Genomic DNA, 27,315 nt, shown 5'->3' with positions numbered 1-27,315 from the left:
GACCTATTTCTCCTTATCCTTCCTGAGTTTAAGGAATTTAATTCTCTAACCATTTCATGGCTAACTGCTGAGAGAGTTCATCTGTGATCAGACAAAAGTCTGAGTGTCAGCTGTGCAGGCAAAGTAGACTTCCTTAGTGACAATCATGCTAGCAAATGACCCATCCTGGCTGGCTCATCAAATTGCTAAAAGGAATTATTTTTTTTTGCTCAGTCTGTATGCTGTAATGGTGAAAACTCAGGAAATAAGACAAAAGGAGTTTAATGTACCATACCAAGGCAGCAGTGTTGGGTGTGGCCTGGACCTGAATTCAAACTGCTTCTCAGGAGACCATTTATCCAGGGATCTTCACTAAGCTCGTCTAGGTTATGCTACAGGGACAGCCTCTGTGAGCTGGCCAGTCCCTCGAACCCCCCGGGCCCGAATATCTGTGGCATCATTGAACTGGAGTCTTCCATTGCTTTGTTGTCTCACTGTCAACTGCTCATCACTCAGGTCTGGCTCCTCTAGGTCACTCCTTACATCACCCTTTACCTGAGAACCATAGGGACAATCAATCAATAAGCGTCTTTTAAACCCCTGCATGCACTAATTACCATACAAAGCAAAGGAGGAACCGAGACTAAAATGCAACAGGCCTTTCTATTGGGAGAAATAGCCTGCACTTATAAAATTATATGTAGAATACATGCAAAGTAAATAGACGAGGAAATTTTGAGATGGAGGGCAGTAGAAGGTGGGGGTAGGGAGGAAATCAGGAAATGCCTAATTTAGGTGATACTTGAGTTGAGTCTTAGAGGGAATAAGGAATTCTAAGAAGTAGACGTGAGGCAGGGATTACATTTTAGGCATGAGGAGACAGCACATGTAAAGACAGAAAAATGGGACATGGACCATCCTGGGTGAGGGATAGCAAGAAGGCCAGTTTGGCCAAACAGAGTTGTGAGTAAAGCAATGGGAGCAATGTATAGTGAGGCTAGAAAAGTAGACAAGGGCTCAATGGTGCAAGGTTTTAAACGATAAATTAAGTCTATACTTTCTTTTGGTGGTACCAGGGAGCTACTAGGTTGGTCACTGTTGCCTGGTCACTGATGCTACCTGCTGTTTCACCCTCTGGACTACCAGACCTTGCATTTGCCCTGGCAATGTGTGAACCCTAAAACCCCCTTTTGCTGATTTCCAGCTTTGAAATATGCGTCAACATTCCATTGCTACAGGAAATGGCATGTTGATAGATTATGACTCCCTTCATAATCCCAATGGATTCCCAAATGAGGTAATGTTTGTAAAGTGCTTTGCAAACCTTAAATCACTACATAAATGCTAGCTATTCTCAAACCAAAACAAACCTCTCTGGCCCACTGCCCTCTATGTATTGTCTGCTCTTTCTTAAGGGTACAGTCTCAATTTTTTTTTACTGGTATTTCTGGAGCTTAGTACAATGTTAAGGCTTTTAATAAGTGTTTTTTCATTCATTCATTCACTGGGGAGGAGAGTTTATTCTTTACTCAGTGAATGAATTTATCACCCAATCTATGTCCTAGTGGCTATTATCAATCAACCAGAGTATTCTCCTTCCTTCTTTCCTCAATGAGTTCTGTGTTTCTTACCCCCACTCAAAACTCCTACTCTCATACTAGGGGACTTCAATATACCTGCTGATACTCCCTTAAACACCTTAACTTTCTAACTCAACTACACAACTCCCATGAACTATCCCTTCTCTCCACCTCAGCCACACATAGAAATGATCATATCCATCAGTTTGCTATCGCTCACAAATATTCCACTTTCATGTACATAAACTCTGAGATTCTTATCTAATCATAATCTTTTATTATTCCATTCTTCTCTCTGCTTTACAATGACCAACCTTATTCTTCTTCACAGTGACCTCCAGTTCCCTCCTCCCCAAACCCCACTCCTTGGTTCCTTATGAGGTTATCACCCCTTGCACTGGCTACACTCTCCTTCTTTGCCTCTCTTGACCCCTTGGTGACTCAGTCCAACTGGATGGTATCGTCTCTATTTTAATCTCTTGCCTCCTTGTCCTAATAGCTATCATACTCTCGCAAACCCTAACCTTGGATTACTCCCAACATCCATCTCCGTTATTCTTATTCATCTGCTGCTGACTGGAGGTCAAGAAGAATCAAAGAGCCATAATAACTGAGCTCCCCTACAAATTTATGGTACACATTATCAACTGGGTTCTCCCTGAAGAAGAGAATCTGTTTACACTTTCCTAATTGATTTGTAGACTACTTAGCACAATGGAAATTTTAAACCTTTTATCCCTTAGGATTCTCATAGTACTCTTCCCTTTACTCTCTCAGCTGAGGACCTACTTCACTGAAACAATTGAAGTCATGCAATGAGAGCTCCCTCATCTCCCCCTCTCTTCTTCTCACATCACTCAGGCATCTTCTCCTTCACCATTCTCTCACATAAAAATGGTGGTCTTCCTCCTTGCCAAGGCAAACTCCTTGATATACACCCTTGATCTCATCTCTTTCCATCTTCTTCGGCATACTGTTCTCTCTATCATCTCCTTTCTCTATGGTCTAACCTGTGGTTTGGGAAAACCACTTCTCAGTACTGTGAGGGATGATGGGTGTGTGAATGGAGAAGGGATTAGAAGGGTGAGATATTGTGGAAGTAGAAGTGATAATATTTGGCACCTGACTGAGTATGTAGGGTGAGACAGAGTGGAAAAGAAGGATGGACAGAGATGAGGTGATAGAAATGAGAGAGAGAGAGAGAGAGAGAGAGAGAGAGAGAGAGAGAGAGAGGGAGATTGAGATTGAGATTGGAAAGACAAGGGCATTGGGTAAGATGTCTTGCTGGTAGTATTTGGGTGCCTATTGGTACTAGGATACTAGGCCTGAGTTTCCATGCTCCACTTCCACCTCCAGTACTCCTCCTCTTTCCTCACCTTCTCCTTTGTTGATGGACAGGAGTTGGGGGGACAAGTTTTGTACTTACCTGGCCCTGTGATAAAAGCTTATAGAACATTTTGAGGATGAGGAAAAACCAGAAGAGATTAAGACTCTGTGCAATCATCAGGAGGGCATTGCAAAAATAATATCCAAAGAAGAATTGGTTGTTGTTCTGGAAAATACAGTAGGAATTGTAGATGACTCTGTAAGAGAGAGAGGAACTGGGGGTCACAATGTGGGAAGGGAGGAGGCAGGCTGCCAGGGCTCAGATGCCTTGGTCATCAGAAACAACTTGCTCTCCCCCCAAAAATGGCAGGGACAGAGTAAAAGCCACAGGGATCCTCAAAGGACCCCTGGCTTGACCTTATCTCATCTTTTTCCCACATAGAAGGACTTGTCAGGCAGGAGGCTCACTCCTCTTTCTAGGAGGCAGCTTTTGGCAGCAAAAGGTCCCTAGGACTCAAACTACTTTCCTCCTCCCTGCCCTCCCCCCACCCCACCCCACCTCCTAGAACCCAGCTTACTTGGTTGGGAAGAAAATGAGTCTGGTAACAAAGAACACCAGGCCAAAGAGGATGAACGTGACGTTCTGAGCTTGCTTCCACTTTGCGTAAGCTATCATCTTAGCAGCCTAGAAGGAGACAACAGAGGGAATTTTGGTAACACACAAACCCAGAGTTCAGAGGGAGCCCCAGAGGGTATCTAGTACAGCCTACACTTGTCCAAGAGCCCCCCTAGACAAGCCATCATTTCACCTGAAGGCCTACAATGATGGGGAGCTCATATCTTACAGATCATACGTTCTACTTCCAGAGAGCTTTGTACCTTAGGAAGCTTTTTCTTATATGCAGCCTAAAGATGCCCCTTGGAGGCTGGGCTGAGTTCCAGGGCATTGACCAGTGAGAAATAGCCCAACCCCATCCTTCTTATTTTGCAAAGGACAGAGCTAGTCACAGGATAAACCCACATGGATGGGTTGTAACATTTGTTGTAGATCTTATCCCCCTTAAATCCACCCTTCTCTGGAACTTCTCCATTTCTCTCAAAGGCACCACATCTCTAATCACTAGATTTGAAACCCTACTGTCGTCTTTTACTCCTCACTTTTGCCACCCCCCACCCCGCTCCATACACATATTCACAATATGTCTCATCTATATCTTTTTATCTCCAGTTACACAGCCACCAGAATTAAGGCTAGTTCCTCTTGCCTGGATTACCGTAAGCAGCCTCCTAATTGGACCCCCTGCCTCAAGTCTCTCTCCACTCCAGTCCCTTCTCCGCTCAGCTGCCAGAGTAATCTTCCTAAGGACAGGTCCACTGTCCATCAATCCACTGCTCAAAAATTCCAGTGGCTCCCTATAATCTCCAGGATCATATATAAATCCCCATGTTTGGCATTCAAAGCCCTTCATGACCTAGCCCCAACTTACCTTTCTAAACTTATTACTCACCTTCTTATACTCTATTCTCTAACCAAGTCTGGCCTATTTCCTGTTCCTCAAACTCATTCAAAAAATATAATTAATATATACAAACAACAATAATAGATAGCATGTATGTTTTGTTATTCTTTAGTTGTTTCAGTCATGTCTGATTCTCATTGACCCCATTTGGGGTTTTCTTGGCAAAGATACTGGAGTATAAGGATGAGGAAACTGAGGCAAACCACCTTAAGTGACTGGTATTTAGCAAGCACTTAATTGATGCTTGTTGATTGATTGATTCATGTCTGGATTAACTCTTACCTCTCCTGTTTTGGTGACTGGGTATTTCTGAATGCAGCCCAAACTGCATGAACTTTTATGGCTGACAGTGTCATCCCCTGAACTCCCATTGTATGTTTTATCCACTAACCCTGCAGGGCTTTTCCAAAGAAAGCATTGTTCAGACACACTTTGCTATTTTCTGCTTGCAAAGTTGATTTCTCCCTGCCCCATCTCAACTGTAGCCCTTTGCTCTGTGCATCCTTTCTCCTAGAGCAAGATCTTTTGAGACCCTGGTGGAATTCAACCTGTTGCTTCCAGCCTCTCTAACTTTCTGCCATGAGCACATTAGCAAAGCCACCATTGATTCTATTAGCCAAGTTATTCAGGGCCTCTGTGACCTGGGTAGGTCTATAGAGCTATGCTCAGCCTACCCAACTTTCCTGCTCTTTCAGCTCTATCCCCTGGCAAGACTTATATATCTTTTTCTCTCACCCTGCCTCCCCATGACTCCTGCCAAGATTTGACTATAGAGGGAAGAATCAAAGAATGCTGACCTGGAAAAGCCCACGCAAAGGTACCACCTGTCCCTATAGGAAGGCTAAGCAAGAGTCCTGATGACTGTACTGCTGTGTGAACCCCTCACAGGTAGAACTGGTGCCTGACAATTTTTTTTTTTTTACCGAGAGACATCGACTATGCCAGAATGATAGAGCAACTCCTGATTAGTCCTCATGACTGAGGTGTTGACTGTCCACAGAATCAGAAAGACAGACTTGGGATGGAACCTTGTTCCCTGAAGTGGGCCATGAAAATATCTGTGTCAACTCTCCTTTGGGACCCTTCACTGTCAGGTTCTTTGCTAACACTTTTGCTCCCTTGGACTTCTAGCAAGGTTGGGGAAAAGATTTCTCTACTATCCATCCCTCTGCAGGGCAGGTCATAGACCAGTGATCCCGAGAAATAGTTATTTCTATCCTTGGTGGTAACCTTATAGGAAAAGAGTTCCAGTGTTCTGAATTCAGATATCAACTTACCAGAAGGAGAAGAGTTTCTCAGAGAAGATAATCATTCCTATAACAGTCCTGTAGCTGAAGAACCAAAGTAATCCATGCCCTAGCTGATTAGGAGATCTGGATCTTGACAATGAAAGCCTGAGGTCAGTGTGAATTATCTGTCCCATCATTCCACAAAGTGCTTGTGCCTTTCAGGAGGAGTAAGATGAATGTAGAGAGCTAATGGTGGTGTTTTATGTTTCTGTATGGTCAATGCTGCTATAATGTGGCTTCTGAAAACAAGAATTTGTTCCAACATGATTGCTATATTAGGGAATTCTTTGAGCAGAACAGGAATTTCAAGTTTGCTTCTACTCAATTTTTTTCTGCAACGAACAGTGAAAGAGCTCAGAAAATGGCACCACTTCACAGTAACTGAGAAACTACAACCCAAGTTCTTGATATCTCCTCTGCTGCTGACCTTCAGGTCTTTGTCAAGGTAAAGTGTCATTGTGTATCTCCTAGTACAGCCAGAGCTAAGAGCAGAGAAAGGCTGGTCTACACCACTTCCTCCTTTGTCCCATTCCCTTCCGCTATGGCTACATGCCAGCTTGTTTGTGCACCTGGGGCCTCGATGGAGTAGTAACCCACAGCCAAGTGCACAGCCTCCATTTGTTGTACTATTTCTGCATTTCTTAACCACTTAATATGTGTAAAACTGTGTATGCTTTTTAAAAATTGGATTCCTACTTTTTTTTTCTGGTGTGTCACTGATAAAATTTTGAGTTTTGTGCCTTTAGCCTCATTATCCTCATAAACTCTGTGTTTTTTTGTTGGAGATTTTGAAAGGCACTGTGTTATTTGGGAATGCTTATGTCACATTGTCGTAGAATGACTGTATTTGCTAATGTACACTTGAGAGTCTTTTGCATCAGGCATTCCCTGTGGTAGGGGACATTAAGAGCTGTCTTACACCTAATACTCATATTGCATAATGAGAACTTTTTTTTAAAAGGGACCCAGTTAGTGTGCCTCCTCCCCTATTCTGGGGAGACACTAGATGTGAACCACAGCTAAGTTTTGTTTTTAGATATTTCCCTGGACTTTTACTCTCCAGTACGGCCAGAGCTGGGACAGCTAGGTGGTGCACTGAATAGACCACAGGGCCTGGAGTTAGGAAGATCTGAGGTCAAATCCAGCCTCAAATACCTACTAGCTGTGTGACCCTGGGCAAGTAACTTAACTTCTATTTGTCTCAGTTCTTCTTCTTCTATGAAATGTGTACACACTAGAGAAGGAAATGGCAAGCAACTCCAGTATCTTTGCCAAGAAAACCCCATGGACAAAGTCTATGGGGTGACATAGAGTCAGACGTCACTGAACAACAACCAACAGCAACAGAGGGACAGAGCTATGGAGACGACAAGTCTCATCTCTCTCTTTTGGGTCATCCCCCTCTCCCCAGGGAGGGCATCAGGTCCACATGAGCCTTGAGTCCCTTCTTCTGCTAGGGCCTCCTGACCCACTGGGAATAATGGAATATAATAATGGTGGGGGAATTTAGGGACAGCTCTGTTCCCTTCTCTGAGGCTGTGACGTCTGCACACATAAGGCTTCCAGGGACTCAGCTATATTCCTCCAGGCTGGACTCACTCACCTCCAGAAGGACATCTGACATATCATGTAACAGCATCACCAGAACACCAATGTATATGAAGTTCGCAGAATAAGAGTAGGAGATCAAACTGACAGCCATAAAATGGTGGATGATATACCCATAGAAGTCCTGGGAAGAGAAGGGTAGCCATGAAGACCTTGCTTACTTCCCAGAGGATGTAGCTCACTTTGCCCATATTCAGGGTTATACTCTGACCCACAGTCTAGGTATATGTTTCCTCCCACCTCTTCTGCCCTGATTATATTGACAGTCTTCTCAGGGAAAGTTCCAGTCTGTCAAGAGGATGAAAAGATTGAGGTGAGGTACAAGGAGAAGATGAATAAGGAGAGTCAAATGGCTGACAGTAAGTATGTTGGAGGGAGAGCTGGTGATTGGGTTGGAAGCTCCAGAGAAAGCACCTTGGCTATTGAATTGAACAGAATGGAATTGGCTCCTTAGCTTCTGGCCTCCTTACTCAGTCTTTAACAGAATCTACCAAGCTCAAGTGGAGTGGACCAGGTCTGCCCTTACGGCTTCTGTAGGACAAGGACTTGTGCTTGGCAGCAACTGGCCTTCAGGGCCAGGACCAAGCACGGCACTTTTCTCATGGGGGCAGACAGTAGAAGCCAGGCTTTTCTTCCCTCTACTCTTCTCCCTTAACTGGGAAGACAAGAGCTTTCCCCAAAACCTGGGCTCCTTCCAGACTCACCTTCCTCTTCACATCGTGGTTCAGAGTGAGCAGCAAAGAGAGGTAGAAGCTGAGCTCCAAGATATACCACCAGTATATGGCAGGCTGCAGAGGCTGAGGGTCAAAGCAGTCACTTGGTCATTGGTGTTGTCCATAGGTAGACACAGAGCTCAACAGGGAAAGAACTGTTTTGGAATTCCAGTAAGATGGGACCAAATACCCTGTCCCATCCTATTCTCCAGCCATGCTAGGCTGTGGTCTATGGTTAGAATACACCTGGGACCAGTCCTCCATAAATCAGGTCATGCCCGGCAATCAAGCAGTCAACAAGCATCTATTAAACTTACCTATATGTGCAGCGCTGGGGAATCAAAGACAAGAAACTTACATTCAATTAGGGGAAACAACATATACACGCACATATTCATACACATACATACATAATACATTCACAATGTGCCACATACATATACATATGCATGTATGTTTATAGTACATATATGTATATATATGTACATATATACATATATACACACACAATAAATAAAAGGTAAAAAAGAATTTGGGGGAAAGAAACTAGCAGTTGGGTAATCAAGGAAAACTTCATAAAGAAAGTGGCATTTGGACTGAATTTTGAAGAACTATAGAGATTTCAAGATGTGGTGGTGGGGAGGTAGTGCATTCCAAGCATGAGGGATGGGCACTGAGATGAGGAAGAATCATGTGTGAAAAGAGTAAGAAGTCCAATTTGGCTGTATCACAGTACACATGAGGAGGGGAGAAGTGTACAATAAAGCTGGAAAGGAGTTGGAGGTAAGGTCATTGGCTTTAAATATGAAATACAGTAGTTCATCTTTGACCTTTGAAGTATAAGGGAAACAATGGACTTTATTGAATTAGGATGTGATGCAGTTAGACCAATCTCTCTGGCAGCTGCATGTAGTAGGATTGGAATGGGGAAGAGACTTGAGGTCAATGAAAAGGCTAATATAATAATCTAGATGAGAGGTGAAGAGGGCCTGTGGCTATTTGAGTGGAGGGAAGGGGACAGAGGTGAAGGGTTTTGGGGAGGTGGAAGCAATAAGATGTAGGAACTGACTGGATATGAGGAAAGGAAAGGGAAGTGTTGAGAATGATGACCACATGAAATTGCAAACCTCATTTGGAAGGATAGAGCTGCTTTCAACAGAAGAGGAAGTTTGGAAAACAAATTGTTTTTTTTTTAAAATTTATTTTCTATTTAATTAATTATTTATTTTGACAAATTGGTTTCAGGGAAGGAGAATGAGTTGGGTTGTAGATATGTTGAGTCTGAGATGCCTGCAAGTCATCCAGCATGAAAAGTCCAAAAGGCAGTTGAGATGTGTGATTAAAGCTCAAGAAAGAGAGATTAGGGCTAAGTATAGCTATCTAGGAGTCATCAGCATAGAGATGATGATTAAATCCAGGCCTTGATGAAGTACACCAATATAATAATCAATAATAACTGACATTCACGCAATCTTTTCAGATTTGCAGAGCACTTTACATATGTTATCTCACTTAAGATTAATAACAGCCCTGGTTGGTAGGTGCTATGATTATCTGCATTTCTCCAGATGGAAACAGGGCTAAATGACTTGCCCAAGGTCACATAGCTAGGAAGTGTCTGAGTCAGGATTTGAACTTAGGTCTTCTTGACTCCCAAGTCCATCATGCTGTGCACTGCATCACTGATCCAGCAAGAGAGAATGTAGAGAGAGAAGAGAAGAGGGCCCAACATAGAACCTTACAGGTAAAGGGTGTGACATGGATGATAAGTGAAGAAAGAAACCTGAGGTGGAAGAACAAGACAGGCAGTATAAAAAACAAGGTAGTTTGATAGTGTAGTGGATAAAGTGTTGAACTTGGAGTTAGGAAGCCCTGGGTTCTAATCCTGCCTCAGCCCTTTGCAAATTTTGAAATATTGCATGAATGTTATTATTAAGAAAGTAATGTCACAAAAAAACCAGGAAGGAGAGCGCATCCAGGAAGAGAGGATGGTCAGCAATTTCAAATATTTCAGTCAAGAAAGGTGCAGATTTAAAAAAAAAGACCATTAGATTTGGCAATTTAGGGGCCACTGCTTACTTTGGACAGAGCTGAGTAATGATGTCAGATGCCAGACTGCAAATGACTGGAGAGAGTTACAAGTAGATTGAGGGGATGGTAGGGTCTAGGCACAGTTTCTCAATAAAGAAATGGACTTGCATATGTTTGTAGGGCGTGAGGAAAAAACCAGTAGGTAGAGAGAGAGTGTAGATTAGAGAAGGGATAATTAGGTGATAGTATTGAAGGAAAAAGGGATGAGATCAAGGGAACTTGTAGAAGGATTGGCCCTGCTGAGAAGGGCCATCTCTTTATTAGAGACTTATATAGAGGAGAGAATGGGGAATGATATGAAGGGGTTTTAAGATATGGACAAGGGAAGAAGAGGGAGCTCATGGGGATTGGCCTCTTTCCTCGGTAAATTGTGAGACAAAGCCCTCCTTTAAGTCAGGGTATGTAGAAGGGGTGACCTGGGCAGCTCAAAGAGAGAAGAAAATAATTGGGACAGTTGTTGTGGAGAATGCCCAAAACTATTGATTGCAAGGAGATTGCAGTGAGGGCATAATTGAAGTTACAGAACGTAACAATTAGCTTTTTTTTTTTTTCCTGAAAAGGTTACCAAACTGGAAAGTTAGGAAAATGCTATAGACAGTTGACCCAAAGGTTGGACAAGCATTTGACAAAATCTCTCAGGATATTCTTGTAGAAAAGAGAAGAGATGAACTTCTTTGGTTAGGTGGATTCAGAGATGGTTGAACGGCTAGAATTTTAGGAGTCATCATTTAATAATAGTTTCACATGGACTTGGAAGAAGCCTCCAGTGAGATATCCCAGGATTAATGGTTGGTCCTGTGCTGTCCAACATAACTTTTTTTTTTTTATCAATGAGTTGGATAAAGGCACAGATGACAGGCTAATAAAATTTCAGATGACACCAAGCTAGGACATAGCCAGCCAACTTGATGACAATTAGGATCCAGAGAAATCTTGACAGTCTAGGATGTCTAGATAAAACGAATAAGGTGAAATTTATGAAGTGTAAATATAGGAGGCAGAGCCAAGATGGTGGAAAAAAGGCAGGAACTTGCACGAGCTCTCCCAAGTTCTCCTCCAAACAACTTTAAACCATGCCTCAAAATGAATTCTGGAAAGGCAGAATCCACAAAAGGATAGAGTGAAACAATTTTCCAGCCCAAGACAATTTAGAAAGACTAAAGGAAAGGCTGTCTTATTTGGGTATAAGGGGAGCACAGCCCAGTGTAGGCAGTGTCCAGGCAAGCCAGTGGGAGGCCCCTAGCCCCACTACAGATCAGCAACTGAGGTCCTGTGTCCCCAGAACAGCAGATCAATGACAAAATGGGCTAGCCGTGAGGCTAGCATGTGAGGTGCCAGGCCTGGAGGTCCTAGTGCAACAGGTGAGCTGTCACAGCCTGGGAGGTCCCAATGCATCAGGCCAGTGGCCAGGCCCCTGGTATTCACATAAGAAGCTTGGGTTAGTCCCTTACACCCTAGGGGCAGAGCTCAACTTGAGCAAAAAAAAAAAAAAAAAACCCCAACCATAGACATCTACTATGCTGACAGGAAGATCAAAACACAAACTCAGGAGAGGACAGCAACATCAAAATGCCGACATGTGAAACCTCAAAGAGAAATGGGAATTGATCTCAGGCCCCAGAAGAACTCTTGGAAGAGCTCCAAAAAGGCGTCAAAAGTCAGTGGTAGAAGAAAAGTGGGGAAAAGAAACGAGAGTTATGCAAGAGAGTCATGAAAAAAGAGTCAACAGCTGGCACAGGAAGAGGCACAAAAACTCACTGAAGATAATGACTCCTTACAAAGTAGAATTGTCCAAATGGAAAAGGACGTACAAATTCCTTAAAATAATTTCTTAAAAAACTAGAATGGAGCAAATGGAAGCTAATGACTCTGTGGGAAAGCAAGACATGATAAAACAAGACCAAAAGAATGAAAAAATAGAAGACAATGGGAAATATCTTGGAAAAACAACTGACCTGGAAAGCAGATTCAGGAGAGGTCATTTTAAAGTTATGGGACTACCTGAAAGCCACAATCAAAAAAACGACCCTAGACATCCTCTTTCAAGAAATTATCAAGGAAAACTGGCCTGATATTCTAGAACCACAGGGTAAAATAGCAATTGAAAGAATCCACTGATCACCTCCTGAAAGAGATCCTAAAATGAAAATTCCCAAGAACATTATAGCCAAATCCAGAGTTCCCAGGTGAAGGAGAAAATACTGTAAGCAGTCAGAAAAAAATAATGCAAGTATTGTGGAACCACAATCAGGATAGCACAAGATTCAGCAGCTTCTACATTAAAGGATCAGATGACTTGGGATTTGATATTGCAGAGGGCAAACGACCTAGGATTAAAACTAATAATCCACCTGCCCAGCAAAACTGAGTATAATCTTTCAGGGGGAAAAATGGATAATCTTTTTTTTTTTTTTAGGCAATTGGGGTTAAGTGACTTGCCCAGGGTCATACGGCTAGTAAGTGTCAAGTGCTTGGTCTGAGGTCAGATTTGAACTCAGGTCCTCCTGACTTCAGGGCCAGCGCTCTATCCACTGTGCCACCTAGCTGCCCCCCCAAAATGGATAATCAATGAAATAGAGGACTTTCTCTTTCTTTCTTTCTTTCTTTCTTTCTTTCTTTCTTTCTTTCTCTTTTTTCTTTCTTTCTTTCTTTCTTTCTTTCTTTCTTTTTCTTTCTTTCTTTCTTTCTTTCTTTCTTTCTTTCTTTCTTTCTTTCTTTCTTTTTCTTTCTTTCCCAAGTTACTTTCCTCTTTCTTTAATTTCTTTTTTTTAGTTTTCAATATTCACTTCCACAAGATTTTCAGTTCCAAACTTTACCCCCATCTCATCCCTCCCCCACCCCAAGATGGCATGCATTCTTAATACCCCTTCCCCTAATCTGCCCTCCCTTCTATCTCCCCCTACTTCTCTTATCTCTATGTTAATATCACAGAACCAAAGTCAGGATTACACAGGACCTTGCAGCTTCTACATTAAAAGACTATAGGGGGGCAGGTAGGTGGCACTGTAGATAGAACTCTGGCCTTGGAGTCAGGAGGACCTGAGTTCAAATCCAGCCTCAGATACTTGACAATTACTAGCTGTGTGACCCTGAGCAAGTCATTTAACCCTGATTACCTCAAGGAAAACTACCCTAAACATATATTCACCACATGGTAAAGCATCCAAATTTTTAAAGGAGAAGTTAAATGAGTTATAAGAGGAAATAGTAAAACTATACTAGAGGGGGACCTCAACTTCCCACTCTCAGAGCTAGATAAATCTAACCACAAAATAAACAAGCAAGATGTTAAATAAGTGAACAGAATTTTAGAAAAGTTAGATATGATAGCTCTCTGGAGAAAACTGAATGGGGAAAGGATTATATTTTTTTCTCAGCAGTACATGGCTCCTACACAAAAATTGACCACATATTAGGGCATAAAAACCTCACAATCAAATGCAAAAAGGCAGAAATATTAAATGCATTCTTTTCAGATCATGATGCAAGAAAAATTACATGTAATGAAAGGCTATGGAAAGATAAAAATTACTTGGAAACTAAATAATCTAATCCTAAAGAATGAGTGGGTCAAAGAACAAATCATAGAAACAATCAATAATTTCATTAAAGACAATGACAACAGTAAAAGAACATACCAAAATTTATGGAATGCAACCAAAGTAGTACTTAGGTGAAAATTTATATTTTTAAACTCTTACATCAATAAAATAGAGAAAGAGCAAATCAATGAATTGGTATGCAACTAAAAGAAAACTTAGAAAAAGAACAAGTTAAAATCCCCAATTAAACACCAGATTGGAAATCCTGAAAATCAAGCGAGATTAATAAAAATGAAAGAAAAACTATTGAGCTAATAAATAAAACTAGGAGTGGATTTATGAAAAAAACCCAATAAAATAGATAAACCATTGGGAAATTTAATTTTGAAAAAAAGGAAAACCAAATTACCAGGATAAAAAATGAAAAGGGTGAATTCACCACCAATGAAGAGGAAATTAAAGTAATAATTAGGAACTACTGTGTCCAATTGTATCCCAATAATTTTATGACACCAGTATGGTGCTGGTACATCATGAAGAGCTAAAAAAGAGAAATAAAACTATGGATACATTTCCCCAATTAATATGGATGCAAAAATTTTAAATAAGATATTATCAAGGAGATAAAAGCAATATATCACAAAGATCACACAGCATGACCAGGTGGGATATGTACCAGGAATGATGGGCTGGTTCAATATTAGGAAAATTTTCAACATAATCGACCATATCAATAACAAAACCAACAGAAACTGTATGCTTATCTCAGTAGGTGCAGAAAAAGCTTTTGAAAAATACAGTACCCATTCCTTTAAAAATACTGGAGAGCATAGGAATAAATGAAGTCTTCATTAAAACCATTAGCAGTATCTATCTAAAACCATTAGCAAGCATTACGTATAATGAGGATAAGCTAGAAGCCTTCCCAATAAGATCAGGGGGAAAGGAAAAAGGCTCATTATCACCACCATTATTCAATATTATACTAGAAATGCTAGCTATAGCAATAAGAAGAAAAAGAAATCAAATGAATTAAAACAGACAATGATGAAACAAAACCATCACTCTGCAGATGATATGATGGTGTATTTAAAGAATCCTAGAGATCAACTAAAAAACTACTTGAAATAATTAACAACTTTAATGAAGTTGGAGGATATAAAATAAACCCACATAAACCATCAGCATTTCAATATATTACCAACAAAGTCCAACAGCGAGAGATAGAAAGAGAAATTCCATTTAAAATAACTGTAGACAATATAAAATACTTGGGAGACTACTTAACTAATACAAACCCAAGAACCATATGAACACAATTACAAAACACTTTTCATATAAATAAAGTCATATCTGAACAATTGGAAAAATATCAATTGCTCATGGGTAGGTTGAGCCAATATAATAAAAATGTCAATTCTACCTAAATTAATTTACTCATGCAGTGCCATATCAAACTACCAAAAATTATTTTATAGAGTTAAAAAAATAACAACAAAATTCATCAGGAAGAACAAAAGGTCAAGAATATCAAGGGAATTAACTAAAACAAATGTGAAGGAAGGTGACCTAGCCCTACCAGATCTCAAACTGTATTATAAAGTGGTAATTATCAAAACTATCTGGTATTGGAGTGGTGGATCAGTGGAAGAAAATAACTATACAAGATGCAGTAGTAAATGACTATAGTAATCTAGTGTTTCATAAACCCAAGGACCCCAGCTTTTGGGACAGCAAAAGCTGCTGGGAAAACCATAAAGCAGTTTGGCAGAAACTAGGTAGAGAGCAATGTCTTAGACAGTATATCAAGATAAGATCAAAATAGGTACATGTTTTAAACATAAAAGGTGATACCATAAGAAAATTAGGAGAGCAAGGAATAGTTTAGCTCTCAGAATTATGGAGAAGGGAAGAATTTATGATCAGAAAAAAGCTAGAGAACACTATGAAATACAAAAAGGATAATTTTGATTACATTAAATTTAAAAGGTTTTGTGTAAACTAAACCAATGCAACCAAGGTTAGAAGGAAAACAGAAAGAAGGGAAACAATTTTTACAGCAAGTGTTTCTGATAGAGGCCTCATTTCTCAATTATACAGAGAACTGAGTCAAATTTATAAGAATAAAAGTCATTGCCCAATTGATAAATGGTCAAAGTATATAAAGAGTCAGTTTTCAGATGAAGAAATTAAAGCCTTTGGGGGTGGAGCCAAGATGGCAGAGTAAAAGCAGGGACTTGCTTGAGTTCTCCCTGAAACCCCTCCAAATACCTGTAAAGAATGGCTCTAAACAAATTCTAGAGCAGTAGAACCCACGAAAAGACAGAGTGAAACAAATTTCCAGCCCAAGACAACCTGGATGGTTGATTGGAGAGGTCTGTTGCGCCAGGCTGGGAGAGGAGAGCGCAGTTCAGCATGGGCCACACCACCAACAAAGACCTGGGCCTCAGCGAACCTGGAGCAGGCCCCAGGGGACTGAATCATGAGAAGCTATGGTGGTCTCCAGACTTTTCAACCCACAAACACTAAAGACAACTTAGAAGGTCAGTAGCAAAGGTCTGTTGGACCATGGTGAGAGACAAGCTTGGTCCCAGCCCCAGTCCCAGCGCAACCCTGGGATGGTGGCTGCTTCCAGAGTTCTTGGTCCACAGATAGAGGGGGAATCAAGTGGCTGATCAGAGGGGGATTGCAGGGATCTCTTTGCTGGTGCTGAGGCAGGATTCTCTTGCTTTGCTCATGCTTGGATCTGGGTCACAGTTCTGGGTGGTGGTTCTGGGGAAAACAGGAGTGCTGGCGTGGTGGAGCTTGTAGTGGCAGTGAAAAGGGAATCCTCCTCACAGTTCCAAGACAGAAAAGAGTATTTGTGTTCACTCATAGACCAGAGTACAGGCCAGGAAAGGAGTGAACACCTTGCATTTGATCATACCACCTTGGAAGAACTGAAAATTTACAGGTCCCTAGAAGTATCTCTGAAAACAAATGCACAACTTCCCCCCCCCCCGCCCCAAGCTTGGGACAATACATTCTCCACACTGGAAGCTGACCCCTACCTTAGCAAAGAGTTTAAAACTCAAGTAATTGGCTGGGAACATGAGCAAACTGCAAAAAAAGGCAGACTATGTTATCTTACTTTGGCGACAAAGAAGATCAAAACGTAGAACCAGAAGAAGACAACAAAGTCAAAGCTTCTATATCCAAAGCCTCCAAGAAAAATATGAATTGGTCCCAGGCCATGGAAGAGCTCAAAAAGGATTTTGAGAAGCAAGTAAGAGAAGTAGAGGAAAAATGGGAAGAGAAATGAGAGTGATGCAAGAAAATCATGAAAAACAAGTCAACAGCTTGCTAAAGGAGACCCAAAAAATACTGAAGAAAATGGCACCTTAAAAAAATAGCCTAACCCAAATGGCAAAAGAGGTCCAAAAAGCCAATGAGGAGAAGAATGCCTTAAAACGCAGAACTGGTCAAATGGAAAAGGAAGTCCAAACGCTCACTGAAGAAAATACTTCCTTAAAAATTAGAATGGAGCAAATGCAAGCTAGTGACTTTATGAGAAATCAAGACATTGTAAAACAAAACCAAAAGAATGAAAAAAATAGAAGACAATGTGAAATATCTCATTGGAAAATCAACTGACCTGGAAAATAGGTTCAGGAGACATCATTTTAAAATTATTGGACTATCTGAAAGTCATGATCAGAAAAAGAGCCTAGACATCATCTTTCAAGAAATTATTAAGGAAAACTGCCCTGATATTCTAGAATCAGAGGGTCAAATAGTAATCAAAAGAATCCACTGATCACCTCCTGAAAGAGATCCCCAAAAGAAAACCCCTCTGGAATATTATAGCCAAATTCCAGAGTTCCCAGGTCAAGGAGAAAATATTGCAAGCAGCCAGAAAGACACAATTCAAGTGTTTTGGAAACACAATCAGGATAACACAAAATTTAGCAGCTTCTATGTTAAGGGACCAGAGGGCCTGCAATATAATATTCCAGAGGGCAAAGGAGATAGGATTATAGCCAAGAATCACCTAACCAGAAAAACAGTATAATCCTTCAAGGGGAAAAATTGGACATTCAATGAAATAGAGGACTTTCAAGCATTCTTGATGAAAAGACCAGAGCTGAATAGAAAATTTGACTTTCAAATACAAGACTCAAGAAAAGCATGAAGAGGTAAACAGCAAAGACAAATCACAAGGGACTTATTAAGGTTGAACTGTTTACATTTCTGCATGGAAAGATGATATTTGTAACTCATGAGACCTTCATCAGTATTAGAGTAGTTGGAGGGGAAAAAAATTATATGCATATATATGAGTATAAGATAGATAGATAGATAGATAGATAGATAGATAGATAGATAGAGGCACAGGGTGAGTTGAAGATGAAGGGGTGATATCTGGAGAATAAAATTAAGGGGTGAGAAAGGATTATATTGGGAGAAGGAAAAAAGGAGAGGTAGAATGTGGTAAATTATCTCACAGAAAACAGACAAGAAAAGGCTTTTACAGTGGAAGGGAAGTGGAGGAAGGTGAGAGAGAATGAGTGAATCTTATTCTCATCAGATTTGGCTTAAGGAAGAAATACCATACACCCTCAATTAGGTATGGAAATCTATCTTACCCTACAAGAAAATAAGGGGGAAGGTGATAAGAGATGGGTGGAATGATAGAAGGGAGGGCAGATTGGGGGAGGGTCTAATCAGAAGCAAATGCTTCTGAGGAGGGACAGGGTCAAAAGAAAGAATAGAATAAATGGGAGGTGGAATAGGATGAAGGGAAATATAGTTAGTTTTCTACAACATGACTACTATGGAAGTGTTTTGCATGACTACACATGTATAATCTGTATTGAGTTGTTTGCCTTCTCAATAGAGGGTGAATGGGGAGAGAGAAAGGGAGAGAATTTGGAGCCCCAAGTTTTAAAAACAAATGTTAAAAATTGTTTTCACATGCAACTGGGAAATAAGATATACAGGCAATGGAATATAGAAATCTATCCTGCCCTACAGGAAAATAGAAGGGGAAGGTGATAAGAGAAGCTGGCGGGGGGAGAGATGGAAGGGAGGGCAGATTAGGGGAAGGGGTATACAGAATGTATGCCCTCTTGGGGTGGGGGAAGGGGTGAGATGGGGAGAAAATTTGGAACTCAAAATCTTGTGCAAACAATATTGGAAACTAAAAATAAATTAATTAAAAAAAGAAATCAAAGCTATCTATAGTCACATGAAAAAAATGCTCTAAATCACTATTGATTTGAGAAATGCAAAGTAAAACAACTCTGAGGAGCCACCTCACCTCTATCATATTGGCTAATACGACAGAAAGGAAAATAACAAATGTTGGAAGGGGTGTGGGAAAATTGGGAACCAATGTGCTGTTGGTGGAGTTGTGAACTGATCCAATCATTCTGGAAAGCAATTTAGAAATACTTTGAAAGGGCAATAAAACCATGCAAATCCTTTGATTCAGCAATATCCAAAAGAGATTTAAAAAAAAGGGAAAGGACCTACTTGTAGAAAAATATTTATAGCAGTTCTTTTTGTAGTGGCAAATAATTGGAACTTGAGGGGATGCCCATCAACTGGGGAATGGAAGAGTAAATTGTGGTATATGATTGTAAGGGATTATGACTTTGTTTTAAGAAATGATGAACAGGCAGATTTCGAAAGATCCTGGAAACACATCTAAACTGATGAAAAGTGAAGTAAACAGAACTGGGAGAACATTCTACATAGTAACAGCAACACTGTATGATGATTAACTGTGAATGACGTAGCTATTCTCTGTAATAGAATGACCTAAAACAATTCCAAAAGATTCATGATGAAAAGTGCTAACCACCTTCAGAGAAAGAACTGATGGAATCTGAATGCAGATTTAAGCATACTATTTTTCACTTTCTGCACTTTTCCATGTTTTGGCCCTGTGGTTTCTTTTAAAACATGTCTAATGTGGCAATATGCTTGCAAGTTTGAAAATGTATAATTTATATCAAATTGCTTACTATCTCATGGAGGGAGAGGTGAGGAAGGGACAGAGAAAATTTGGAACTCAAAAATTTTTAAGAATGACTGTTAAAAATTGTCTTTATATGAAACTAGGGAAAAATAAATATTATTTTAAAATGGTAAACATAAAATCTTAAGTGTTAAAGTGTAAAAGTTCGAAAAATCAAATTCATAAATACAATATGGGGTAAAGGTTGTTAGTTATCAATGGATCTGAAAAATATCTGGTGGTTTTAGTGGGCTGCAAGCTGAATATGAGTCAGTAATGTAATGAGACAACCAAAAGAATTAATTCAATATTAGTCTAAATTATGAGAGGAATAATATTCAACACTAAGTCCTTTTGCAAATAATTACAGAGCAATTTGTTGAAGGAGACAGGAGGGGACGAAACCAGAGGACTTGGTAGAGGGGTTGGTTTTAGTGAGAAGAATAATCTTTTCATTAGAGACATAGAGAAGAGGAAAAGGGGAATGTTGTTTAGGCATTTTGAGATATGGCCAAGGGAAAAAGAAGGAGGTCGTGGCAAATGGCTTCTTTTCTCAATAAAATATGGGATGAGGTCTTCAGCTGAATCAGGATGTGTGAATGGGGTGGTGTTGGCAGCTCAATGAGAGATGAAAAGAACATTTGTAGAGAGTGCCAAAGACAATCAATTGCGGGAAGGGAAGGAATTATAATGAGTCTGATTTGGCCACAGTGTTGAGTTTTGGGTGCCGTATTTTAAAAAAAGACTTCTAAAAACTGGAGAAGGTTGTAAAGGAGAGTACTCAGGACGGTTATGGGCCTTGGGGTCACACTGATTATGATCAAGATTTATTAAAATAATTGAGTATATTTAGCTTGGAGAAAAGAAAATAAATGGAGGACATGGTTAATGTCTGTAAATACTTGGAGGGCCATCATGTGGAAGACAACTCCAGAGAGAAGAACTGGGTTCAGTGGAAGGAAGCTACAGATGGCCAGATTTTGGTTTGATGTAAGAACAAACTTCTTAACAAAGAGAGTTTCCTAAAGTAGACTGGGCTGCCTTGGAAGCTTTACCCTCCCTAGAGAACTTCAAGTAGAGGTGGGGTGAAGAATTTTGTTCAGTTATGACAGCTTTCTGGTCCTCTTCAGTGTTGAGATTCTGTGATTCTGAAGGTAGGGGGTTTGCAATAAGCATAGGAAGAGGGAGAGAGCATGCAACACATACAGTCATTTCTGGCCGCTACGGAGTGCAGTGGATGGTGTACTGGACCTGGAGTCAGGAAGACCTATGTTCAAATATAGCTTGAGAACTTACTAGCTGTGTGACCTTGGGCAAGTCACTTAACCTCTGTCTGTCTCAGTCTCCTCATCTATAAAATGAGGATAATCATAGCACCTCCCACAGAGTTGTTGTGAGAATCAAATGATATAATATTTGGGAAGTGCTTTGCAAATCTTAAAGTGCTTTATAAATACTAGCTTTCATCATCATCATCATTCCCAGGGCTTGTTTCTGTGGACAAATCTGGCCCTTGTCCAGGCACAGCTCACCTGCTTAGGGTATCCCTTCCACAATGTCTCTGGTTGGCCAAACCAAGATGCCTAGAAGAAACAAGGGACATGTTCTAGACACTGCTTTCAGAATCACTAGTCCCCACAAACAACAGTTCCTCCCCATAGCCTTGAGCCTTCCCCTAGGGAACTCTAAGTATTCAGCAGGAATGATTGCATTACCACCTTATGTCATCTCCTATCCTTATCCTGACCTCCTCCTCCCCAGGTTCTGGACAAGTCAGAATCAAACTTATGAGGTTTAACCCCTGGTTAGATGAAAGGCTTGACCCTTTGTTCCTTTCTACATCCCTCCAGATTGTTAGCATCTGGTCCTTCTGTTAGCTCTGGAATAGCTAGGGAGTATGGGCTGGGTTAGAGAGGTCTGTCAAACTATGAAGCTTCCAAATGATTGAAGCATTTAACTAGTCTTCCTTTCTCAAAAAAAAAAAAGATTTAAAAGTTTTAGCAGTGTAATATTGTAGCCTAAATAGCTGATTGGACATTAGGCTGCCTTGAGAGGGGCATAGCTTCCAGGACTAGGGAGGAGTAATCGAGCTGTATTCTGTTCTCATCAGACCTCATTTGGAAGATTAGGTATAGTTCTTTGCACCATGGTTTAAGAAGGAAATAGATAAGCTGGGGAGTGTCCAGAGGAGGGCAACCAGTAACGAGAAATAGGTGAATTTGTCTAGAATATGGTGTCTAGGGGCAGCGAGGTGGTGCAGTGGATAGTGCTCCGGCCTTGGAGTCACAAGGACCTGAGTTCAAATATGGATTCAGGCACTTGACACTTACTAGCTGTGTGACCCTGGGCCAGTCACTTAACTCTGATAGCCAAACACCAAAAAGCCCCCCCCCAAATAGAATATGGTGTCTAGAATATGGTGGGTGCTTATATATAAGCCTCAAAAGATAGATTAAAGCCAAACTGTGGAGGGCTTTACAGGCCAAAGAGAACAGTTTGTATTTTATGTTAGAGGCAATAGGGAATCCTTTAAGTTTCTTTATAAAAATTTTTTTTTAAATTAAAAAAAATTCTTGAGGAGGGAAGTGACATGGTCAGATAAGAGCTTTAGGAAAGTCTGTGAGGAGGATGGACTGTTAGAAGGGAGACAATGGGGGCTACAGAACCAATTATTTCCATAGTGGGGAGCAGAGGTGCTGAGGCCCTGAAATAGGGGGGCTCTGGTGGGAGTGGAGAGGTGATGGTTTCTAGAGATGTTATGGAAATAGAATCAGCAAGACTTGGCCATTGATCGGATGGGAAGGGCTTTGAATTCATGTCACATGAGGATCCACTAGAGAAACTGAGCAAGTTTAGCCTGGAGAAGACTCAAGGGGAACATGATGACTGTCTCCAAGTTAGCTTGACCCCAGAAGGCAGAACCAGCAGTAATAGGTGGAAGTTAGAAAGAGGCTAATTTTGGCTTGATCTCAAGAAAAAACTTCTTAATAATGAGACCTGTCCCAAAGTAGAAGGGCTACTCTGGGAGGTGATGTGTCCCCGCTACGGGGAGGTCTTCAAGCCAAAGCTGAATGATGGCCATTTGTCAGGTATGTTATAGCGTAGACTCCTTTCCTATATGAATTGGACAAGATGTCTGCTGAGGTCCTTTCTGATTCTCAATTCCTGGGATTCTATGATTCACTCCTTTCTCCTCCCCTCCCCCACCAACCCTGGACTTGCTCCCTCTGAAACTCTCATTTCTATGATTGAGGGCACTATTTCTGATTCAGTTCTTATCTTACTCATGATGCCTATTGGTCAGAGTGACCAGTCTAGCTACATCGCCCTTAGATGGCTGCAACGTGGGGTGATATAAGAGGATGAAGGACATGATTTGGGGTTGATGGGGGGGAATGGATTGGGATCAAGGTAGGGGTGTAGTGGCAATGAAATAGATAAGAAAAGGGAACAGAATGAGAGAGAAAGAGAGTGAGGATAAAGTGAGTGTGGGGAGCCTATGAAGGCAGAGAATGGAGGAGCAGAATCAAGAAGAGAAGAATCAAGGGAATGGGAGTGGAAAGGATTGGGGGACAAAGAAGAGATAGGATAAGGGATGGAGCGGGGAAAGTGATGAAGGAAATGAGAGGTGGAGAGGACAAAAATTCACAAAGGGTAAAGGAAGAGAGATGATGACTATGGGGACATGGGAAGGGACATGAAAAAGGGACAAAGTGGGGGCAGCTAAGTGGTGCAGTGGATACAGCACTGGCCCTGAAGTCAGGATGACCTGAGTTCAAATCCTGCCTCAGACCAAATACTTGACACTTACTAGCTGTGTGACCCTGGGCAAGTCACTTAATCCCAACTGCATGAAAGAAAGAAAGAAGAAAGAAAGAAGAAAGAAAGAAAGAGGGGCAAAGCAAGAAGGGACAAAGTGAACAATGTGGGAACAGAGAACAAAGAGGACAAAGAGAGAAAAAATGAGGGGATAGAAGGAATTGGAGGAAGATGGAAGAGGATGAATGAGCAGAAAAAGGCGGAAGGACAAAGACAACGGGAATGGAGAGGATGAGGAGTAAAATGAGGAGAGATAGTCACGCAGTAGGGATGGGACAGGACATACTCACATTGTAGAAGATGAGCAAGCCTCCAAAAGAAGAACAGGAGTAAAATAAAAATCTTGAACTGAAAATACAGAACAGGAGTGGAGATGAATGGATAAGGTTGTCTTGCTGGGGATGGAGGGGGTGGGTGGAAAGATGAACTAATTGTGGGGCACCTGCTTTTCAAGTCAGGCCTATTGACCTAAATCTGGATGCCTTGAAGCTAGTCTTCCATTGGGTCCCCCCAACTCACCAGGATTCAGAGAATTTCTTGCTCAGTAATGGTGCCTTGGAGCTAGTCTTCCATTGGGTCTCCCCAACTCACCAGGATTCAGAGAATTTCTTGCTCAGTAATGGTCGCTCTTGGTTTCTCCGGTGTCGAAACCAGCGCTCGGCTTGCCTCACAGAGAGGCTGCACTGGCTGGCCAGGTGACTCAGCTCATCCTGGACACCAGAGGAGAAGATTAGGGGTAGGATGGACAAAGGGAGGACCTTAGCTTCCCGTGACTGCCCTCTCCCCTAAGCTCACATAGTATCCCTAATCAGGGAGCGCCCATTCTTCTCCCCAGGGGCCTAGTGGCTTCCAAGAGCATGGCTCGTTCTTGAGCCTAGTCTCCAAGGGCAGGGTCCAAGGGGCTGCCTCCTTCCCTAGGACACCCCTTCCTGTCTCAGACTGGGACACAACTCCCTCAATAAAAGCATTACCTAGGCCACACCCTGGCCCTGCCATAGCCATGATGCCCTTTGGGGAAAAGGAGGTCCGCACTGGGGAAGAGTCTCTGAAACCAACATGTCAGGCACTATGGAGAGATGAAAACTAACCATGTCCCACCTTAACTGAGCTTACATTCTGTTGGGGGAGATATGATGTGTACATGTAAATAAATACAAAATAGACTTAAATAAATACAAAGTAATTTCAGGAGAATGTTAATAATTGGGAAAATCGGGATAAGTTTCTTGAAGGAGGTAGAGGCCTTAAAGGGAGCCGGAGTTTCCACAATGGAGAAGTGAGAGCATTCCTGGGGAAGGAGAATATGGCAGACATAGGAGCCAGCCTGTATAATTGCATGGGTGTGAGGGATGGAATGTCAGATACAAATAACAGTGAGTAGGTGAATTTGCCGAGAGCAGAGTGTGTGGGGTAGTGATGTGGAATAAGTCTCAAAAGGCAGACTGGGGTCCAATTGCAAATGGCTTTACAGGTCAAAAAGAACTGTTTGTATTTAACTTGGAGTCAATAGAGAGACATTCAGAGGAGCAGAGAGGTGGCACGGTCAGACATGACTTATTGGAGGCTGTGTGGAGCAAGGACAGTGAAGGCAATGGAACACATTAGGGAAGGCATTGCAATAGTGGGGGGTGGGGGGCAGAGATGGTGAGGACCTGAATTCAAATGGCTGTGGGAGAAGTGGAGAGAAGGGGATGGCTTCAGGAAATGTTACGGAAACAGAATCAACAAGGCTTGGCGACTGATTGAATATGGAGATGAGGTATTGGGGATGACTCTCAGGGAGAAAACCATGTCTACAGAACATAGAATGGGAAAGCTGGTGTTGACCTTAGAGATCATCCCCTCATTTTACAGGTGAGAAAACTAAGGCTCCAAAAACAAGTCAAGTGACTTGACTAAAGTCGCAAAGCAAGTCAGCAGTGGAGGTGGGATTAGAACCCAGTTCTGGTGAGCTCTTAATCTTCTCTGAGGTTAGAGGTTGGTAGAACTTGATGCTCAGAGTAAGAATCACCCTCTCTAGAAGAAACAGGAACACAGAGAGCAGGTATCTGAGTGAGCCCTAGGTACATAGCACCTCCCATCTCCCCCACTTCTTATTCAAGAGCCACTGAACATCAGAAACTGCCCTGTTGAAGGGTCTGGAGACTTAAACCTCCCAGGATCCTTAATGGCATCCAAACCTGTGGCCTGCTTACCTTTTTGGGATTCTTACTCTGGGTCCAGAAAAATGACTCCAGGATGCGGTTGGGAGTAGCCTTGATCCTGACGGGATCACGTACACCCAGCGCTCTACTTAAGGGCAGCCCTATGATCCTGTGAGAGGAGACAGGAGAAGCTGAGTGCACAGGAACTCTCCCATTTATGGCCCTTTGGGAGCTCTCTGACAGATCTTGCCCACCAACTGACCTATCACAGCCCACTTGGCATACCCTGGGGAGATGGAGCATGGGAGGAGGATGTACGAAGAGGAAGGGGTGCCTGTGGGGCACATATAGGACGCTTAACCTTCCCTTATGGGAAAGTCTTTTGGACTGTCAGGGAAGGGGGCTGGAAGATCCCTTTAAGTGGATCAGATGGGCTTCTCAAGATGCTGGGCCACAGTCAAAGAGCAAATATTCTCCCCCCCTGAAATTCATGAAGTATCTGGTAAGCCCTAATTTTTTTTTAAATATAAATTTATTTATTTTTAGTTTTCAACATTCACTTCCACAAGTTTTTGAGTTCCATGTTTTTACCCCATCTTCCCCCTCCCCCCACCCCAAAATGTCATGCATTCTGACTATCCCTTCCCCTATTCTGTCCTCTCTTCTATCTCTCTCCCCTTCTCTTATCCCCTTCCCCTTCTATTTTTCTGTAAGGCAGGATAGACTTCTGCACCCCATTTCCTATATTATTTCCCAGCAGCATGTGAAAACATTTTTTTAAACATATGTTTTTAAAACTTTAGGTTTCAATTTTTCTCTCTTCCTCCCTCCCCACCCACCCTCATTGAAAAGGCAGGCAACTCAATATAAGTTGTACATGTGCAGTTATGCAAAACACGTCCATAATAGACATGTGAAAAACTAACTCTATTTCCCTTAATCCTATCCTGCCCCCCATTTATTCTATTCTTTCTTTTGACCCTGTCCCTCCTCAGAAATATTTACTTCTGATTAACCCCTTTCCCAATCTGCCCTCCTTTCTATCATCCCCCTGCTCTCTTGTCCCCTTTTCCCCCTATTTTCCTGTAGGGTAAGACAGATTTCCATACCCAATTGAATGTGTATGTTATTCCCTCCATAAGCCAAATCCTATGAGAATAAGATTCACTCATTCCCACTCACCTTCCCCCGATTCCCCTTCCACTGTAAGAGACTTTTCTTTTCTGTTTTTTTTTTTTTATGAGATAATTTACCCCATTCTCTGGTAAGCCCTTATTGTGTTACCAAGCCCAGTGCCCAGAGCTAGTGGGAGATAACAGACTTTAAGATATCATCCTTACCCTTAATAAGTTTATGGTAATACAGGAGAATAAGGCACCCATATAGGTATCTATACATTGGATTTTTATCAAAGATATTTGATGGAAAGATTTTTTTTCATAGTAAAGGTTTTCTAAAAGTAAAAGGCATCAAAAAAATTTTAATTATTTTTTAAAGGGGGTAAGGGGAAATCCTCCACAGCTGACTCACCTCTCAGTGCCATATCTAACGACTAGTAAGACAAATGTCAGGGGAATGGCTGCCAGCAGGTCTTTGGGATGAGGGTATGTGATGCCATCTGAATCTTCCAAATCAGCCCAAGTGTACCCGGGAGGGAGCCAGTATTCAGTCTTCCAAAATGACTTGTACAAGGTGGCCAGCAT

At 41.6% G+C, this 27,315-nt stretch overlaps 1 protein-coding gene across 1 annotated transcript; it reads right to left on the bottom strand.

Annotated features, from left to right (window-relative positions):
* Nucleotides 1–245: 245 nt before the first annotated feature.
* LOC110202139 (ceramide synthase 4-like) lies at nt 246–27,315 on the bottom strand. Its single transcript, XM_020978191.1, has 10 exons — nt 27,143–27,315; nt 25,664–25,781; nt 24,060–24,178; nt 23,759–23,816; nt 21,182–21,232; nt 8,007–8,099; nt 7,298–7,426; nt 3,464–3,570; nt 2,986–3,142; nt 246–534 (listed from the first exon to the last, which is right to left on the bottom strand). Exons 1-10 carry the CDS (start codon nt 27,313–27,315, stop codon nt 367–369), a joined length of 1,173 nt encoding a protein of 390 aa, XP_020833850.1. The 3' UTR covers nt 246–366.

The sequence above is a fragment of the Phascolarctos cinereus genome, unplaced genomic scaffold (assembly GCF_003287225.1).
Source record: "Phascolarctos cinereus isolate Bilbo 61053 unplaced genomic scaffold, phaCin_HiC Scaffold_4;HRSCAF=312, whole genome shotgun sequence".
In the NCBI taxonomy this organism is placed as follows: Eukaryota; Metazoa; Chordata; class Mammalia; order Diprotodontia; family Phascolarctidae; genus Phascolarctos; species Phascolarctos cinereus.
The sequence above is the reverse complement of the archived record's forward strand: the minus strand, read 5'-3'. Positions and strand labels throughout refer to the sequence as shown.